General features: G+C 50.9%; 1 protein-coding gene across 1 annotated transcript in view; it reads right to left on the bottom strand.

Annotated features, from left to right (window-relative positions):
* Positions 1 to 1,509: 1,509 nt before the first annotated feature.
* Positions 1,510 to 19,049, bottom strand: part of ADAMTS10 (ADAM metallopeptidase with thrombospondin type 1 motif 10) — a 54,540-nt gene continuing 37,000 nt past the window's right edge. The window contains exons 15-24 of the mRNA XM_054290961.1: positions 14,291 to 14,424; positions 12,096 to 12,219; positions 10,998 to 11,078; positions 8,994 to 9,157; positions 8,264 to 8,390; positions 7,055 to 7,184; positions 5,548 to 5,752; positions 4,474 to 4,650; positions 3,123 to 3,279; positions 1,510 to 2,505 (exon numbers count right to left, since the gene is read on the bottom strand). Of these exons, the coding sequence (XP_054146936.1) occupies positions 2,396 to 2,505; positions 3,123 to 3,279; positions 4,474 to 4,650; positions 5,548 to 5,752; positions 7,055 to 7,184; positions 8,264 to 8,390; positions 8,994 to 9,157; positions 10,998 to 11,078; positions 12,096 to 12,219; positions 14,291 to 14,424 (1,409 nt within the window). The 3' untranslated portion in view covers positions 1,510 to 2,395. The remainder of the gene's footprint in view (positions 2,506 to 3,122; positions 3,280 to 4,473; positions 4,651 to 5,547; positions 5,753 to 7,054; positions 7,185 to 8,263; positions 8,391 to 8,993; positions 9,158 to 10,997; positions 11,079 to 12,095; positions 12,220 to 14,290; positions 14,425 to 19,049) is intronic.

The following is a 19,049-nucleotide window of genomic DNA, read 5'->3' as shown; positions in this document are numbered from 1 at the left end:
GGGAGCCATTCCCTGTGTCCTGTCCCTGCAGGCCTTGTCCCCAGTCCCTCTGCAGCTCTCCTGGAGCCCCTTCAGGCCCCAAAAGGGGCTCTGAGGTGTCCCTGGAGCCTTCTCCTGTCCAGGTGAGCAGGCCCAGCTGTGCCAGGCTGGCTCCAGAGCAGAGGGGCTCCAGCCCTGGCAGCATCTCCGTGGCTCCTCTGGCCTGGCTGCAGCAGCCCCACGTCCTCCTGCTGCTGTTGCCCAGGGCTGGGGCAGCTCTGCAGGTGGGGTCTGACCTGAGCCCAGGGGCAGAGGGGCAGAATCCCCCCCTCCCATGCTGGCCCAGCCCAGCATCACCAACATGGGGGTGTCTCTGTGCCATGGGGGAAATTCCTCCTCCACATCCTAAAGCAGCTCTGGGTGAATCCCCACCTCTCCCACCTGCTCTGCTTCCCAAGGAAAACCCTGCCCTGCCTCCAAACCTCTTTATTTGGGCTGAATTGTGGTGCTGAGGGTGCCCAACCCTGTCAGAGACATCTTTTATGGAAAATCCTTTCCTTAGGATTTTTCCTCCTGAGAAGTTGAGAGGCCTCAGGAACAAAATGTAAACAATGATTATCTGCTGCTGTGGAATGCAACAGGTGCATCTGTGATTGGCCCATGTTGGATGTCTGTAATTAATGGCCAATCACAGCCCAGCTGGCTCAGACACAGAGGTGAGGCATAAACCTTTGTTATCATTTCTTTGCTATTCTAGTCTTAGCCAGCCTTCTGATGACACCTTTTCTTCTATTCTTTCAGTATAGTTTTTATCTAATATATATCATAAAATAATAAATCAAGCCTTCTGAAACACGGAGTCACATCCTCATCTCTTCCCCAATCCAAAAACCACTGTGAACACCATCACACAACCCAAACCCCAGGCTGGAGGAACACAAGTGGGAGCAGAGGCCGTGCCCGGGATCGTAGCTACTCCTTTATTATAATTCATGCCTTACGTCGCTCCTCCTCAGAGTTAGTATGTTAAACATTGGTCAGTAGGATATATATCGATATAAAAATGGTGAAAACACCCCCTCCCCTCACCCAAAACCATCAGAACATGGAGCATGGCACCAGGAAGGAAGAGAAACGAGGTTTGCTGAGCACCAGAGAAGCTGCGATCGGCCGAGAGGAGCAGGTGGACACAAAAACGGAGCTGGCACAGGAACACACGGGGGCTCTGCTGGGGGAGAAGGGGACTGTCCCCTCCCTGCACCACAGGGATGGCCCCAAGGGAACAAAACACGGCTCTGGACAAAGCTTTCCCATCGCTGTGATGTGGAAAGGCCTGAAAATAATCGTCGTCATTACAATTACAATGCCAACAAAAAGCTTTGGAGAGTTGAAGTCGGGTCTCCTCCACAGGCTGCCCGTGGAGGAGCTGGCCCAGGTTTGGCCACCAGGTGACCTGGAGGAATGTCAAACCTGCTCTTTTCCCACCTCTGGAGGCCTCCTGTGGGCAGAGGGGTGGGTGGCACTGGGACTGGCACCACCTGCCTTTGGAGGCAAAGCACCTTTTGGAGGCAAAGCACCTTTGGAAGTCAAGCACCTTTGGAAGTGAGGCTGAGGCTGTCTCTGGGGTGCCAGGCCCTGGGGACACTGTGCCAGGCCCATCCTTGTCCTGCACCCTCCTGTGCTGCTCTCCCTGAGCCTGGCACAGCCTGGATGCCCATACAGCCCCCAGCACACCTCTGCCCCCAGCTCAGGGCTAAAATCTGGTCCTAAAAGTGACAAGGGCAAACAGGGGAACAGCCCAATCCAAGCTGGTGGCTATGGGAGTTTGCAGAGCCCCCTCAGCTCATGGGGTGGCCTGATCCCAGTCCCGAGGTGACAGGGTGCAAACCAAGGGACAAAATCCCTGCTCCAGCCCCACTCCCCACAGCAGCTCCTCCCCACCCATCACCCAGGAGCCACAAGCCACGCTGGCCACCCCAGGCACCTGAACCCTCCTCCCTGGCTCCCCTGGGGTCCCGAGGGAAGGGCAGCAGCCCCTGGAGTGCCCCAGCCCCGTGATGGTGCCCTGGGCACACGGAGCAGGATGAGGCAGGAGCGGGGCGAGCGGTGCCGCCTCCCCCAGCGGGACCTGGCTCCGCTACGAATAAATAACAACATCAGAATTTCAAGTAAAGTCCCTGCTCTGCCCAGCTCCCCCCTCTCCCAGCGCTCATCCAGCTGGGGCTGCAGTGGTTGAACTGGGATCCTGCCTCTGTCAAGCTCGGGGGGCCAAGGGGGTCTGTGGGGGACGGGTTGGGTGACGCCCGTGGGAGCGTGACCGGAGTCTGTGCGGGAGCCAGGGGAGGTTCCCGGGCAGGGCAGGGCCCTCCAGTGAAGCTTTGGCCTTCCAGTTTTGCCACGGGGGTCCCGCTGTGTCCTAGTGGCCCTGGCAGGTTTTACAGCACATCTGTCGGAAGTAGGTCCGGCTGCAGAACTTGAACTTGAGGACCAGCGGGCAGTAGGCCACCTTGTTCACATCCTTGCACTCTGCAGGGACACAGAGAGGGGAGCAGGGTCACAGCCGGGCAGCCACATTTCTCTTCACAGAGAAAAGCAAGGCACAGTTCTTCACAAGAATATTTCTGGGTTTCACGTTCTCCGAACCTCAGAGAAAGGAAAAACTATTCTATCTCATTTGCTGTGCCTGTGTTTGTGCCCAAGTGTGGTAGAAATCTTTTATGAAAAATCTTTTTTTACTATTTTTCCTCTTGAGAAGCTGAGAGGCCTCAGGAACAAAATGTAAACATTGATTATCTGCTGCTGTGAAATGCAACAGGTGGATCTTTGATTGGCCCATGTTAGATGTTTCTAGTTAATGGCCAATCACAGCCTAGCTAGCTCGGACAGAGAGTCCGAGATACAAACCTTTGTTATCATTCTTTTCTATTCTATATTCTATTCTTAGCTAGCCTTCTGAAGAAATCCTTTCTTCTATTCTTTTAGTATAGCTTTAATGTGCTCCAGGATGCTCCATACCCCATCCAGCCTGGTCTTGGACACTGCCAGGGATGGCATCTCCCCACCCCAGAGCCCAGCTGGTGCTGTGCTGGCTCCATTGTCCCCGTCCCCAGTGGGACACGTGTCCCCTCCGCATCGCCCCTCACCTTCAGGGTTGTCCGTGGGCCCCGACTCGCACTTGGTCTCGCACTGCTGCATGCCGGGGGGCTGCAGGGCCTCCACGCACTCCATGGACGGCTGCCCGGTGTGCGCCAGGCACTGGACGGATCTCCTCTGCTGGCCCAGGCCACACTGGGCAGAGCACTGCGGGGACAGCACAAGGGAGCTGCCAGGGCCACCAGGAGGTGACAGCAGCAGGCACAGATGGGGGTTAGGGGGTGCAAAGGGTGCTGGAGGGGGTTGTTCCTTCCCTTCCTGGCATCAGTGAGTGATGTGGCCCCGCATCCCAAAAATGCTTGGTTTGATTCTGCAGGGCTTGGGGAGGATCACACATCCAGCCCTAAATCCCTGGCCTGTCCCAAACCTCCTGCACCCCCACATCACCCTGCAGCTCGTGGGGTGTTCAGGGCAGGGAGTGTGGCCTCAGCTCCCTTCAGAGAGCAGCAGGAACAATTTCCCAAAGATTGATCCTGGGAAACGCAGAGAGAAACCTCAGAGAAGAAGAGAAAACAATTCTTATCTCTACTTGCTGCTCCCATTTTTGCACTTGTGGAATGTGTTATGGGGATTATTTACCAAAAGTGATTTAGTTAATTGGACAGCAGTGAAAGTCGTTTTGAGTGATTAGCCAATCACTCAAAGCTGTGTCCTGGCTGTCTCAGACAGTCATGGGTTTTTCTTTAGTATATTATCTCTTTAGTATAGTTTTAATATAGTATTACTGTAATATAGTATAGTTTTAATAAAACAGTTGTATAGTTTTGATATAGTATTACTGTAGTATAGTTTTAATAAAACAATTGTATAGATTTAATATAGTATTACTGTAATATAATATCGTTTAATAAAACAATGGTATAGTTTTAATATACAAGTAAGTATATATATACTATATATATATATAGTATATATAGTATATATGGTGTATATATATATAGAGAGAGAGTATAGTTTTAATAAAACAATTGTATAGTTTTGATATAGGATTACTGGAATATAGTATAGTTTTAATAAAACAATTTTTTCTGAATCATAGAGTCAAATGCCAATCATTCCCTACATTGAGGGTTCCCTGAATTTGATGCAGGGATCACTGCCAGGGTGACCCCACTGGGCTCTGGGGGGATCAGGCCACCCCTGCTGACCCCCAGCCACCCATGGGATCCTTCAGTGACTTCTGTGGGGTCCTTCCAGGCTGGGGACACCCCAAGGGCCACCACAAACGAGCCAAAAAGGGGGGAAAAAACACTGCCACGGGTCCCTGGATAGTTCTGGTCAGGATTTGAAGGGCTGGGGAGGCTCCTCCTGCCATCGCCCTGTGGGGAGGGCTGTCCCTACCTCTCCCCACTCGCCGGTGACCCAGCGGGGCGGGGGGCAGCGCCGCAGGTTGCACCTCATGCTGGTGGGAGGCTTGGTGGCCTCGTGGCACTGGGAGGTGGGCAGGGTGACGCTGTGGTCGCCGCTCTTGCACAGCACGATGCGGTGGCGGAAGCCGGGCCCGCAGCTCGGGGTGCACTGCAGGGACAGGGGACACGGTCAGCGAGGGCACAGAGGCAGCTCTGGTTCCTCTCCCCTGCTGCTCCCACCTCTCCCGGCTCCTGAGATGCCACATTGTCACACTGCATGGATGTCACAGTGGTTGGCACTGTGCTGCTGGAGCAGCGCCCTCAGAGAGGGGAGGGACGGTGTCAATCACAGAATCAGAATATCCTGAGCTGGATCCCTCAGGGATCATTGATCCCAGCCCCTGTCCCTGCCCAGCCACCCCAACACCCCCACCCTGAGCACCCTGGGAGTGCTGGTTTGGCTTGGGAGAGACCTTAGGGACCATCCTGTTCCACCTTCCACCAGCCCAGGCTGCTCAGAGCCCTGTCCAGCTCTGTCACCCTGGGCAGCAGCAGCCACTGAGAGCTCAGGTGACACCAGGAGTGACAGACACGACCCCACTGCCTGCACTGCCAGCACAGCCAGCTCCACACAGGCTCAGAGACTGGACAGACCATGGAATCCTGGAATGTGCTCAGTGGGAAGGGACCCTCAGGGATCATTGATCCCAGCCCTGTCCCTGCACAGCCACCCCAACACCCCCACCCTGAGCAGCCCTGGGAGCTCCTGCAGCTCTGGCAGCCTTGGCACCATTGCCTGGGCAGCCTGGGCAGTGCCCAGCAGCCTCGGGGGGCAGAACCTTGCCCTGAGCTCCATGCCAAGGCCTGGCACAGCTGCAGCCCTTGCTGGGCTCCTGTCCCTGTGCCAGAGCAGAGCTCAGCCCCTGCCCCTGTGCCTGCCCTGGGGAGGAGCTGCAGCCCCCGAGGAGCCTCCCCTCAGTCTCCTGGGCTGCAGCTGAACCAGCCAAGTGCCCTCAGCTGCTCCTCAGCCCTTGCCCAGCTCTGTGTCCCTCCTCTGGGCACTCGCCTCTGACCAGTCCAGGGCCACCCACTCAGGAGGACACGTTTGGTTGTTGCAGGGCTCCAGCATCTTGGGCCGTGGCTGGGGGCAGGAGGCATCGTCCAGGGTTTTCTCCTCGCTGGCAGAGATTTTCCTCTTGCAGAACACGCTGCGGGTCCGGACGCCCTCGTTGCAGCTGCGGCTGCACTCGGACCAGTTCCCAATGGCCCAGCTGGGGATGGGAACAGCAGAGCTGGGCTGGGCTGGGCTGGGCCGGGCTGGGCCCCACTGCCCTGCGCACAGCCCTGGCCCTTCTGCAGCCACAGCCTCCCAGGCAGCCCTGGCTGAAGCACTGAGTCCCTGCACATCTCCCCTTCCCCTTCAGGAGAGGAGCCAGCCAGGGGCTGGCACAAATCCTCACTGAATATCTGGGACACAGAGGAGAAACCCCATCCCATTCCCCACCAGAGCTGCACTGTCACCAGTGGGGGCTGTGACTTGGGAATTTCACTCTTTGCTACCCTGGTCTTCCTCCCTGGCTCCCTGCCTGTGCTCCAGGTATTTTGGATTAAGTCCTTTTTTGACTTAGAGATGGGGTAGCTGAAAGGTGTTCTAAAAAATTTATTTTAAAAATTTAATTCTAAAATTTAAATTTAAAAATTTAATTTTAAAAACTAAATGTATAAATTTAATTTAAAAAACTAAATGTATAAATTTTAAATTTTAAAATATAATTTTAAAAGCTAAATGTATAAATTTAATTTAAATTTTAAATGAAAAAATTAATTTAAAATTAAATTAATTTAATTGTAATTTTTTTTCTATTTTTAGTCTCAAGCAAAGGGTGAGACAATATAGATGCTATAATTCATGCTATTATAAGTTAACTATTTCTTAATTACAATATGTTCTAAGTGTTTCTTGACTTATCAGTTTTTTCTACACGATGTTGTAAATGCTTTAAAGCTATTGTTATCTAAAATATATTTAATATCATTAATAATAAATATACTATTATTATACTAATAGTATCTAATAATATTATCTAATAATATTAGTATAATTAGGATAAGATTAGTATAATATGATCATTATCTAATAATATTAGATAATAAAAATATAAAACATTATTATCTCATAATAATACTAATATTATTATCTAAAATTATTTAATAATACTAATATTATTGTCTAAAATTATCCAGAGCTATTATTATCTAAAATTACTCTCCGTGGGTCTACCTTTCATAGTTCTATTTCTCCAAAGAAATGTTGATCTCCTAAATCAACATTTCTTATCTCAAAGTGTAAATACAAATCCATACGTTATAAACTTTCTGTTAAAGTTTAACAGAAAAAAATTAATAATAATAACAACAATAACATAATAAAAACAATAGCATCATAATAATAGTAATAGTAATAATAATAGTAGTAATAGTAGTAGTAGTAATAATATTAATAATAATAATAATAATAATAATAATAAGTATTATTATTAATAAAAATAATAATTTCTCATGTTGTTACTCACGCAGGGGGACAGGGCTCGGTGTTGCAGCTCCTCTGTCGCTCGGGCACTTTGGTGTCAGCACTGCAGAAGTGGTTGGGGACAGTTGAGCCATCAGAGAGCTTCCTGCACACCACAGACTGGATCTGGCTGCCTGCCCAGGGCAAAGAGGGAAGGGGGAAAGGGAGGAGGAGGCTGAGGCTGTGATGCCTTAGGTTTGAGCTTTTCTATTTTTCAGATTCTGTGCTGCTTTAGTGGGTGGGTCTGGGCTTCACATGATGGGATGGTGAGCAGGGAGACAAAACAATTCCTGCTCCAGCTAGGGACTAAGGACAAATGATCCAAATCTCAGGAGAGAGAAAAACAAGGATGGAACTTCATGGGCTGGAGCTGTAATTGGACAATTAACTGCAATATGATAATAGACCAACATTTATAAAAGTGAGAGTGGGATATTGGGCAGGAATTGTTCCCTAGGAGGGTGCCCAGAGCAGCTGCGGCTGCCCCTGGATCCCTGGCAGTGACAAAGGCCAGGCTGGGCAGGCCTTGGATCAGCCTGGGACAGTGGGAATTGTCCCTGCCATGACAGGGGTGGGAAAATTTGATCTTTAGGGTTAATCCACCCATACGTGTGGCCCAGCTGAAGATGGCACCCAGGTTCTTTGCCTTGACACAACTCTCCTATGGCTGAGTGCAGGGTGGGGCCGTGTAGAGACCCCGTGTAGAGGGCCCAAACACAGCACAGGGGAGGGTCCCACATGTCCCCCCAAAGCAGCCCAGCAGCAGAGCTCACCCCCTGCACACAGCACGGAGCACTTGGTCCATGGCGTGTAGTGCCAGGAGTACAGGAGGGGCTCTGCAGAGGGGACTCATGTCCCACTGGGGACAGGGACATTGGAGCCAGCACAGTACCAGCTGGCTCTAGGGTGGGGAGATTCCATCCCTGGAAGTGTCCAGGTTGGATACTGGGGTTTGGAGCACCTTGGGATAGTGGAAGGTGTCACTGCCCATGACAGGAGCAGGAAAATTTGATCTTTAAGGTCATTCCAGCCATACCTGTATCCCAGCTGAAGATGGCACCCAGGTTTTTTGCCCTAACACAACTCCCACCTGGCTGAGTGCAGGGTGGGGCTGTGTAGAAACCCCAGAGCTTCTCAGAGCCAAGCAGAGGCCCAGCCACAGCACAGGGGGGTCCCACGTGTCCCCCCAAAGCAGCCCAGCAGCAGAGCTCACCCCCTGCACACAGCACGGAGCACTTGGTCCATGGCGTGTAGTGCCAGGAGTAGAGGCTGGAGCCGTCCCTGCCCACGGGAGCGTTGAACTTGTATCGGATCCCCTGCAGCTCTGTCCTCACCAGCACCTGCAGGAAAGGCACCCCCAGGACATCAGTGCCACCACAGAGACCACCCAGCTGGCATCCCACAGCCTCTCCAACAGCCTGGAATATTCCCCTCTCCCCTTCCAGCCCTCCCAGTGCTGGTAGGGCAGCCAGCAGTGGTGACAGAGGTGCTCGATCAGAGAATGAGCTGCCAGGCACTCAAGGGTGGAATCATCCCAAAACCTGACAGATTAGGGCAGAAAAACTGAGAATTAGGGAGGGAGATCTGGGAGTGCCCAATGGATAAAGCACTGGCCCCCTAAGGCAGGGACTGTGGACTCTGTGGTCTGTCACAAGATTTTATTATCATTCCATTCCCTTCTATTCCTTGCTAGCCTTCTGATGAAATCCTTTCTTCTATTCTTTTAGTATAGTTTTAATATAATATATATCATAAAATAATAAAATTAATAAAAATAACAAAAATAATAAAAATAATAAAAATAATAAAAATAATAAAACTCCTTCTGAAACATGGAGTCAGATCCTCATCTCTTCCCTCATCCTCAGACCCCTGTGAACACCATCACATTGACCCTTCCAGCCCAACTTAGGACCCACCAGGAGGGGTATGAAGGTACCAACCATGACAAAGAGGGTGATGTTGGTGGGTCCCAAAGCCTCCAGCGACTCGGGCTCCTCAGGGGACCTCCTGTAGTGGAAGGTGGTGCCGGCGATGTCGAAGCGCCGGGGGGGATCGATGGAGAGCTTCCCGTTGATGAAATATTCCCCACTGTCCCCTCGCAGCGCTGCCAGCACAGGGGAGGGGGCTCAGCACCAAGCTCAGGGCACCTGGGCCAACCTCAGCCAGGTGCTGCCCACCTGCAGGGCTCAGAGCATCGCCAAAGGGCACCAGGGAGGGCACAGGGGCACCAAGGTACCCGCAGTGCCTCCCCAGCACCTCCCTGGCCACGAAACCAGGCTCAAACCCAGCTGGGAATCCACAAAATCAGAGGGTTTTGGGAAAGCTGCAAAAGGCAGGCCTCAGAGACAGCAGAACTGTGATTAGAGCTAAGCGGTAGTGTCACAGATATCTTTTATGGAAAATCCTTTCCTTAGGATTTTTTCCTCCTGAGAAGCTGAGAGGCCTCAGGAACAAAATGTAAACAATGATTATCTGCTGCTGTGGAATGGAACAGGTGGATCTGGGATTGGCTCATGTTGGATGTTTGTAATTAATGGCCAATCACAGTCAGCTGGCTCGGACACAGAGCCCAAGCCACAAACCTTTGTTATCATTCCTTTCTATTCTTAGCTTAGCTAGCTTTAGAACCTTTTCTTCTATTCTTTTAGTATAGTTTTAATGTAATATATATAATAATATAATAAATCAAGCCTTCTGAAACATGGAGTCAGATCCTCATCTCTTCTCTCATCCAAGAACCCCTGTGAACACCGTCACACAGTAGCCATGAGATAAGTCAGCAGAAAAATTATTTATAAAGTAGAAAAGTAAGGACAAATAGAACAATGGTCTGTGTATTAATGCTTGTCTAGAATAACTCCCTAAGCTACAGAAAAGTTTATCTAGCAAGATATTAGGAAGTTCTAAGCTTAATAATGGAGCTCTGTGCACAATAGGCTCACAAGCAGGTATTGTATTTGAAATAAGCAAGCATTGTTTAACCAAAGGTACCTGTGCTTATAGTGGTTGGATAGAACTACTGTCAATATAGAATATATACTATACAGATATAGATACTGTCAATATGCTTTTGCTTTGTGTGATTGGTCAAAAAACTTTTAAAGTGAGTTGTAACATTAAGTTCTTGGGATGTGAGCTGGTGGCATCTTCCCATTGTCATCACCATGCAATGAGACTGATGCTAAAAAATAAAACAGCTCAAGGCACGTCCCCAGCAGTCCCATCCCGTTTGTGATTTGTACCTAGCCCACAGCCGACGCTGGGGCTGCTGGGGCCCGGAGCAGGGCTGTGGTTGCCCGGCAGAGTCGCTAGAGGGGGATCGGAGCGTTCGCTCCTGCTCCTGCCTCCCCTCCTAAGCCTCCACCGAGCTCCGGGCACCGCTGTCCTGCTCGGGATGCGGGGGATGCTGCGGGGCTGGAGGATGTTCCCTCCATCGGGGATGCCCGCAGGGATGCCAGAGTGTCAAAGACTGTCCTGAGAGCGCAGAAATGCAGAAAGAAGTCCCCACACACCGGGCAGGGAGGGATGGAGGCACCTCCATTGCCAGGAGAGTCCTGCTGGTACCCGGCAGCATCCAGGGAGAGCAGCCTGCCCTGCTCTGCATTGCTCGGGGGACAGGGAGGAAAAAGGGGGAAAGAAAATCCTCGTGGTGAAAGCAGGACTGAGCAAGGCTGGAAAACCAAGCCCGAGGAAAATGTGAGTGTTTTTAATCTCAGAGGGGAGATGCCATGAGCTGAGGGATATGGTGTTTGCTCAGGGTTGTGATGCTAACACGGGACAGGGACACACAGCCCACACTGCTCTGCTGCCTTCTCCTGCCCCAAATCCCAGCCTGGCACCCCCAAATCCCCATTCCAGGTGCAGTGGGAAGTTCTCCCTGCATCTCCCTGCTAATCCCAGGGACATGGCAGGGCCTGGGGGGGATTTCAGCAGCCCCAGCTCACCCAGGTAGTTGATGGAGAGGTTCAGCTCCCGGATGTCGATGTGCACAGAGCCCTTGGGGATCTGGATCACCTCCTCATAACCTGTGGGACAAGCAGGTGAGCAGCATTTTCAGCCTCCAGTCCCAGAGCCAGAGCTGCCCTGGGCTGGATGGGAGCGTGAGCCAACCCCCTTATCCATGGGGAAATGATGGAAAAAGCATTTGGGGCACCAAAATGGAGCGGGTTTGTACTGGGGGCTCTTGTGGTGGGACTGGGAATGTGCTGTGGAGGTGGGATCAACCCTGGGGAGCAGGGAAGGGGCTTGGGGCTCTGTGTCAGAGATTTGGGCACCACTGGAGGCTGGGCCACTATAGGAATGTGCCCCTTGTTGATGGAGTGACAAAACTCTCCTTTGTCCCCTTAAAAGGGAAATAAGCCCAGAAGTTTCTCTCCTGGATTAGGTGAAAAGAGATCTCATAAAATCTGGGGGACTTCACTTCAAATTTAAGGATAGCTAAATGGACAGGAGCCAAAAAGTCCTGCCTGGGCAATTTACTAGAAAAAGAAGAGAACAAAAACTAATGGCTTTTGTGAGGTGTTTTGCCAGGAGCAAGAACCTCTTGCACCTGGCTGGGTTTTTCTCTGTAAAGAGTTTTGTTATTTTGCCTTTTATTAAAACCTTTTTGTTTCCAACACTACCACAGAAGCCATCCTGCTGATTTTATGCCTTCTAAGGTAGCTGAGGTATCATGGGTGTTAAACAGATCCCCAAGAGCTTATGAGACCTGGCTCAAGGAGATATTTCAGGGATATCCCATATTTCAGGGAACAGGTAACAGCCACCACCCTCTAAATCAACACTTTTTGTTTCCAACACTACCACCAATCCTGTTGATTTCATGCCTTCTAAAGTAGCTGAGCTATCATAGGCATGAAATAGATCTCCAAAAGTTCAAAGAGGCTCCTATTTCACAGCAGGGCTTGGCTGGTGAACAGGAGGGATTTGCTGCCTGGTGTCACCCCTTGGGATTTCCCTCTGGGGTTTGTCCCTGCCTGTCCCCAGGGGCAGGTGAGGAGGAGGAGGGGGGATTGAGGGTGAGCAGGCCGTTTGTTCCCTACCTCCCTCGGGCAGGGAGTGGTTGAAGACGCCCTCGATGGTCTCGCAGGAGCTGCCATCTCCCCCACACACCCGGCACTTGTCCTCCTTGGAGTCAGAGCCCAGCACCCGGTCACAGCCCACGTGCTGCGGGGAGGAACAGCGGCAATGAGCCAGCCCAGAGGGACCCTGCTGTCCTCTCAGTGCCACAGACATCTTTTATGAAAAATCTCTTTTTTTTTAGGATTTTTCCTCCTGAGAAGCTGAGAGGCCTCAGGAACAAAATGTAAACAATGATTATCTGCTGCTGTGGAATGCAACAGGTGCATCTGTGACTGGTCTCATGTGGTTGTTACTAATTAATGGCCAATCACAGTCAGCTGGCTCAGACACAGAGCCCGAGCCACAAGCCTTTGTTATCATTCTTTCTTACTCTATTCTTAGCTAGCCTTCTGATGGAATCCTTTCTTCTATTCATTTAGTATAGTTTTAATGTAATATATATCATAAAATAATAAATCAAGCCTTCTGAAACATGGAGTCAAATCCTTGTGTCTTCCCTCAACTTGAGACTCCTGTGAACATGGTCACAGAATCCCCCTTTGTTCCAGAGCACCATGGAGAAAAACAGATCCCAGAGATGCAGGAAGGGAGGCAGACAGACACACAGCCTGTCTGTCTGTCTGTCTGTCTGCCTGCTGGGGGATGTTGACCACTCCCACAGAACTTCCTTATAATTAACTTTTACAGCTCGCCCCAGATCCCATTGCAAGGGAAACATCAAAGGGGCTGGGGCTGCACAGGCTGGGAGTGCAGGGATCCATCTGTGAGGCAGGGAGTGCAGAGAGGATGGGAATGTTCCTGCTCCAGGCAGAGAAATAATGGAATTTCAGGATGGTTTGGGTGGAAGGGACCTCAAAGCTCATCCCACCCCACCCCTGCTGTGGCAGGGACACCTCCCACTGTCCCAGGTGCTCCCAGCCCTGCCCAGCCTGGCCTTGGGCACTGCCAGGGATCCAGGGGCAGCCCCAGCTGCTCTGGGAAATCATTCCAGGGATGGATTCCACAATTCCTGATTCCCAATCTCCCACCCAGCCCTGCCCTGTGGCAGTGGGAGCCATTCCCTGTGTCCTGTCCCTGCAGGCCTTGTCCCCAGTCCCTCTGCAGCTCTCCTGGAGCCCCTTCAGGCCCCAAAAGGGACTCTGAGGTGTCCCTGGAGCCTTCTCCTGTCCAGGTGAGCAGCCCCAGCTCTCTGAACCCTCCACCCATCCCAGTCTGTGTGAGCAGTTTGAGGGCAGCGCTCGCCTGCCCCGGGGGTCTGTCCCTGTCCCCTCTTCCTGGGGATCTGTACCCTGTCCCCTGCCTGGGGCTCTGTCCCTGTCCCCTCTGCCCAGAGATCTGTTCTTGTCCCTTCTGCTCACAGGTCTGTCCTTGTCCCCTGTGCCCTGCAGGTCCGTGCTTGTCCCCTCTTCTTGGGGATCTCTTCTTGTCCCTTCTACCCAGGGGGGTCTATCCCTGTCCCCCATCCCAGGAGTCTGACCCTGTCCCCCCTGCCCATGGGTCTGTCCTTGTCCCCCCTACTTGAGGGTCTGTCCTTGTATCCCCCCTGGTTTGGGTCTCTCCCTGTCCCCCCATTCCCAGGGTTGTGTCCCTGTCCCCCATCCTGGGGGTCTGTCCCTGTCCCTCCTGCCCAGAGATCTGTCCCTGTCCCCCATTGCCAGGGGTCTCTCCCTGTCCCCCCTACCCTGGGGTGTTTGTCCCTGTCCCCCCATTCCCAGCGCTCTGTCCTTGTCCCACTATTCCAGGGCTCTGTCCCTCCATTCCAGGGGTCTGTCCCTGTCCCCCCATCCGGAAGGCCTGTCCCTGTCCCCCATCCTGGAGGTTTGTCCCTGTCCCTCCTGCTCTGGGGGTCTGTCCTTGTTCCCCTGCTTCGGATCTGTCATTGTCCCCATTGCCCTAGGGGGCCTGTCCCTGTCCCCCATTCCCAGGGGTCTCTCCCTGTTCCATCTGCCCTGGGCTCTGTCCTTTCCCCTCCTGCCTGGGGGTCTGTCCTTGTCCCCTCTACCCTGGGGGATCTGTCCCTGTCCCCCATCCAGGGCTCTGTTCCTGTCCCCCCGACCCCGGGTTCTGTCCCTGTCCCCCATTCCCGAGTCTGTCCCTGTCTCACCACCCCGGGTTCTGTCCCTGTCCCCCATGCTGGGCTCTGTCCCCATCCCACCTTGCACTCCCCGTTGACGCAGATGTCGTTGGAGTCCTGCCTGCACGGGGTTCCATCCACCACGGCCGCCGCTCTCTCCGTGTAGAAGTTGAAGCCCTCGGCCAGGCAGTTGAGGGAGCACGCCTTGACACCCCCTGGGGAAGGAGCACAGCTTCACACGGGGCCAAAAGCATTGCAGTCACGTAGAAAAATCATAAAGGTTCATAAAATCATCATAAAATCAAACCTGCTCTCCTGGAATCAATAGAAATATCATAAAGGCTTCATAAAATCCCTGATAAAATCAAGCCTGCTCTCCTGGAATCAGTAAAAATATCATAAAGGCTTCATAAAATGTTCATCAAATCAAACCTGCTCTCCTGGATTCAGTCAAAATATCACAAAGGCTTCCTAAAATCCTCATAAAATCAGACCTGCTATCCTGGAATCAGTAAAAATATCATAAAGGCTTAATAAAAATTGTCATAAAATCAAATCTGCTCTCCTGGAATCAGTAGAAATATCATAAAATGTTCATTAAATCCTCATAAAATCAAACCTGCTCTTCTGGAATCAGTAGAAATTTCATAAAGGCTTCCTAAAATCTTCATAAAATTAAACCTCTTCTCCTAAAATCAGTAGAAATATCATAAAATGTTCATCAAATCAAGCCTGCTCTCCTGGAATCAGTAGAAAAATCATAGAGGCTTCATAAAATCATAATTAAATCAAGCCTGCTCTCCTGGAATCAGTAGAAATATCATAAAATGTTCATTAAATGAAGCCTGCTCTCCTGGAATCAGTAGAAAAATCGTAAAGGCTTCATAATATCAAGCCTGCTCTCACAAACAACTTTTCCTGAAGGTACACACCAGGTTAGAGTGACCAATCAATATAAAATAACTTATTACTAATCAATAAATTGGCAAGAACGCTACAGACTAATTGGAGTCACACAGGAAGTCTGTAAAATGGTATAAAAAGGAGTTATGTAAATATAGAATGGAATTCTTTTCCACCCTGAAGAAAATGGAGTCTGTGTGATTTATTCCCATAAGAAAGGATGCAGAAAACCAGGAGGATGCTCCTGGAGGAGGGAGCCAGGCCCTTGAGCTGGACACAGACCCTGGATATGACAGGGAAGGAAACAAAGCGGTTTGTTCTTATCTGGGTCCCTCCTGGCATTTTATAGGTTACAAAACCCTTCTGCCCGCTTTACCAACAGGGAAACTGAGGCAGCAGCTCCTGAGGAACCTTTCCAAAGTTTTCTTCAGCTTCCAGAGCAGAACAAAGTTACTGGGCCAGGGAAACCAAAGCTGATGAGGATGAAGGAGAAGGATCTTCAAGTTACAGCTGAAATTTCTGTATTTTCCAATATTTTCACCCAAATATCCAGATGAAGTACCTGGGAGCAGGATCTGGCTCCAGCAGAGCATTCCCTGCCTGCTGCCACTGGATTTTCTCAGCCACTGGTGAGAAGGATCTTCAAGCCACAGCTGAAATTTCTGTATTTTCTATTTTTTCCAACAACCTTTTCCAAAGCATCACCCCAGGAACAGCACCCAAATATCCAGATGAAGTGCCTGGGAGCAGGATGTGGCTCCAGCAGAGCATTCCCTGCCTGCTGCCACTGCATTTTCTCAGCCCCTGGTGTGGCTTGAGGATGAAGGAGAAGCCACAGCTGAAATTTCCTGTATTTTCCTATATTTCAACCCAAATATCCAGTGATATTTGGGTTATATGAATATGAAGTGCCTGGAGCAGGATGTGGCTCCAGCAGAGCATTCCCTGCCTGCTGCCATGGGGTTTTCTCAACCCCTGGCGAGAAGGATCTTCAAACCACAGCTGAATTTTCTGTATTTTCCTATATTTTCACCCAAATATCCAGATGAAGTGCCTGGGAGCAGGATGTGGCTCCAGCAGAGCATTCCCTGCCTGCTGCCATGGGATTTTCTCAACCCCTGGTGTGGTTTGTGGCGTTTGCTGCTTTCACTGAGCATCCCAGGAGTCTGGCAGAGGTGCCTGAGCTGCTCCAGCTCCCTCCTGGAGGCACCACCCAGCTCCTGATCCCTGTGCCAGAGCTGGGGAAGCACCTTGGATGGGAGCAAGGGGAATGTGCAAAAGGGAAACTCGACACAGAACATCAAAGGGGTGAAAGGAGGGGAGGGGATGGGAGGGGGCCCAGCTGTGCCGGAGCAGCTGGAGGGGAACAGAGAGCAAAGCTGGGAGAGAGAGGAGCAGGAGGAGACACGAGAGGGGAATTCAGCAGCTTGGAGGCATTTTCTGGAGCAGGATGCCTGGGCAAGCCCCTGGAGAAGCAGCTGCTGAGCAGGGGGAGCTCAGCAAAAGTGCTGTGCCAAACTGCTCCATGTGGGATGAGTGAAAATGGTCCTGCAGTTTGTCCTGTCTCAGGGTTTCTCATTAAATCCAGAGGATTTTTTGTTCAATTTTGCCTGTGTGAAAATGGTTCTTCAGTTTGTCGTGTCTCAGGGTTTCTCATTAAAACTGGAGGATTTTCGTTCAATTTTGCCTGTGTGCTGTTTGGAAAGTGCCTAAAAATTGGAGGGTTAGGGTCTGTAAATGAGCTATTAAAAAAATTAAAGACATAGACATATAAAGCTTTTAATGAAAGAAATTAAAGACATATAAACCTCGTCTTAGGATGTTGGCTTTTATAATTTTCATCTATTTGTAACCCTTCAGTTCTTTAGTGTATAACTCCAAATTCCACACACAGTGTGAGCTGCTGCTTTCCCATTTTGGGCAGACACAACAATTCCTCTCCAGGCCTGGGAATCAATCCCCTGCCCACACTGAGAGCAGGGGATGCCCTTGGGGTCCTGTGCTCACACTACTCCACGTGGGATGAGTGAAAATGGTCCTGCAGTTTGTCCTGTCTTGGGGTTTCCCATTAAAACTAGAGGATTTTCTTTTAATTTTGCCTTTGTGCTATTTGGAAAATGCCTAAAAATTGTAGGGTTAGGGTCTGCAACTGAGCTATTCAAAAACATAAAGACATGTAAAGCTTTGCTCAACTTCATTTTAGGATTTTAGCTTTTATATTTTTCATCTGTTTGTAATCCTGCAGTTCTTTAGTGTATAACTCCAAACTCCATATCCAGTGTGAGCTGCTGCTTTCCCATTTTGGGCAATCACGACAATTCCTCTCCAGGCTTGGCAATCAAGGACACCTCACTGCCTCAGGCCCCAGAAATGGAAACAAAAGTGAGCTGGGGAGAGCAAATTTGGGGTAAATGACTTCATTACCTGAAGCTGTAATTGGGAGATTAACCCCCAATATGCAAATGGACCCAAATATCCGGATGAAGTTCCCTCAGAGGGAGCAATTCCTGCCCAATATCCCATCCATCCCTGCCCTTTTTCCTCTTTCCCCTTTCCTTTCCTTTCCTTTCCTTTCCTTTCCTTTCCTTTCCTTTCCTTTCCTTTCCTTTCCTTTCCTTTCCTTTCCTTTCCTTTCCTTTCCTCTCCCTCTCCTCCAAATAAACAAAATTAAAATGCTCCTAATGACCCACAGCACACTTGGGAAGAGGAGATGAAGCTCCCAAATCCCTTCCACACACAAGGTCAGCACTGCCAGCCTCCCACCAGGGGAGAGGTTTCATCACTCATTTTGTGGCAGAGGAAACTGAAGCACAGAGAGAGGAAGGGGCTCTTTATGAAAGCAAAAATCCCTGTCAGGGATAGATGACACCTCCAGGGTGATGTTCAGCTGGCCAGCCCAGCCCTGGGCCATGCCTGGGGAGGAGAGAGGTCTGAGCCAGGGTTGTCTCCCAATTCGACATCCATTGAGGTCTCGGGGTGACTTTACAGCCTCCCAAAATTTTATTCCATTTTTATTGATCCATGCCCTGCAGCCTCAGCACAGCTGCTCCAGCTGCAGGAGCCCCGCTGGGAGCTGGGCTTGTTTGCGCAGCTGGGAAGGATTTCCCCAGCCCAGTTCATTAACTCCACCGAGGAGATGAGCTGTTTGTTCCTCCTCATTATTGAGAGATTTGTGCCACTGAGCCTCCTCCAGAGCCTTCTGCAGGACCCAGGGCTGACCTCAGGAAGAGGGAAGTGCTGCTCTTTGAAGGATCCATCAGATCCCATCCCTTCTCCTGCTCAGGAAGCTTTCCCTGCCTGCTCTGTCTCCTCCCCAGTGAGTTCCTATTTTAGGTCGGAAATGGGGGTGTGTGTTCTATTTCCATCTGTCAGAGCTGGGGCAGTTCTCTGCTGTTCTTGGGGCAGTTTTTTCTTTATCTCTCCCACAGGCAACCCTCCCTCCAGGAGATCTCCGCTGTCCATGGCCACTGAGTGTCCCTGCAGGGCTGATCCAATCCCAGCATCCTATGGGGAGATGCTCCGCCCAGGGGAGGAGCCAAGCATTCCTACCTGGATCCAATCTGAGGTTTGGGACACCAGCACAGCCTTTCCACTGGATACCCAGAGGGAGCCCAGGCCCATCTCCAGCAGCCCTGGAGCTGCAGAGGAAAACTCCCCCCTTGTGCAGGATCCCTGCTCCAGCAGAACCTCACAGGGTTTGTGTTCCCAGCCCCTCTCCAGCCTCATTGCCTCTTTGGACACATTCAAGGATCTCAACGTCCTTCCTAAACTGAGGGGCCAGAACTGGACACAGCACTCAAGGTTTGCCCTCACCAGTGCCTGGTACAGGGGCAGAATGACCTCCCTGCTTCTGCTGGTCACACCATTCCGGATCCAGGCCAGGAGCTGTAGGCCTTCTTGGCCACCAGGGCACACTGCTGGCTCATGTTGTTGACCA

The sequence above is a fragment of the Melozone crissalis genome, unplaced genomic scaffold (assembly GCF_028551555.1).
Source record: "Melozone crissalis strain CALT ecotype California unplaced genomic scaffold, PUWL_Pcris_2 ptg000088l_1, whole genome shotgun sequence".
Lineage (NCBI taxonomy): Eukaryota > Metazoa > Chordata > Aves > Passeriformes > Passerellidae > Melozone > Melozone crissalis.
This window is presented reverse-complemented; position numbering and strand designations above follow the sequence as displayed.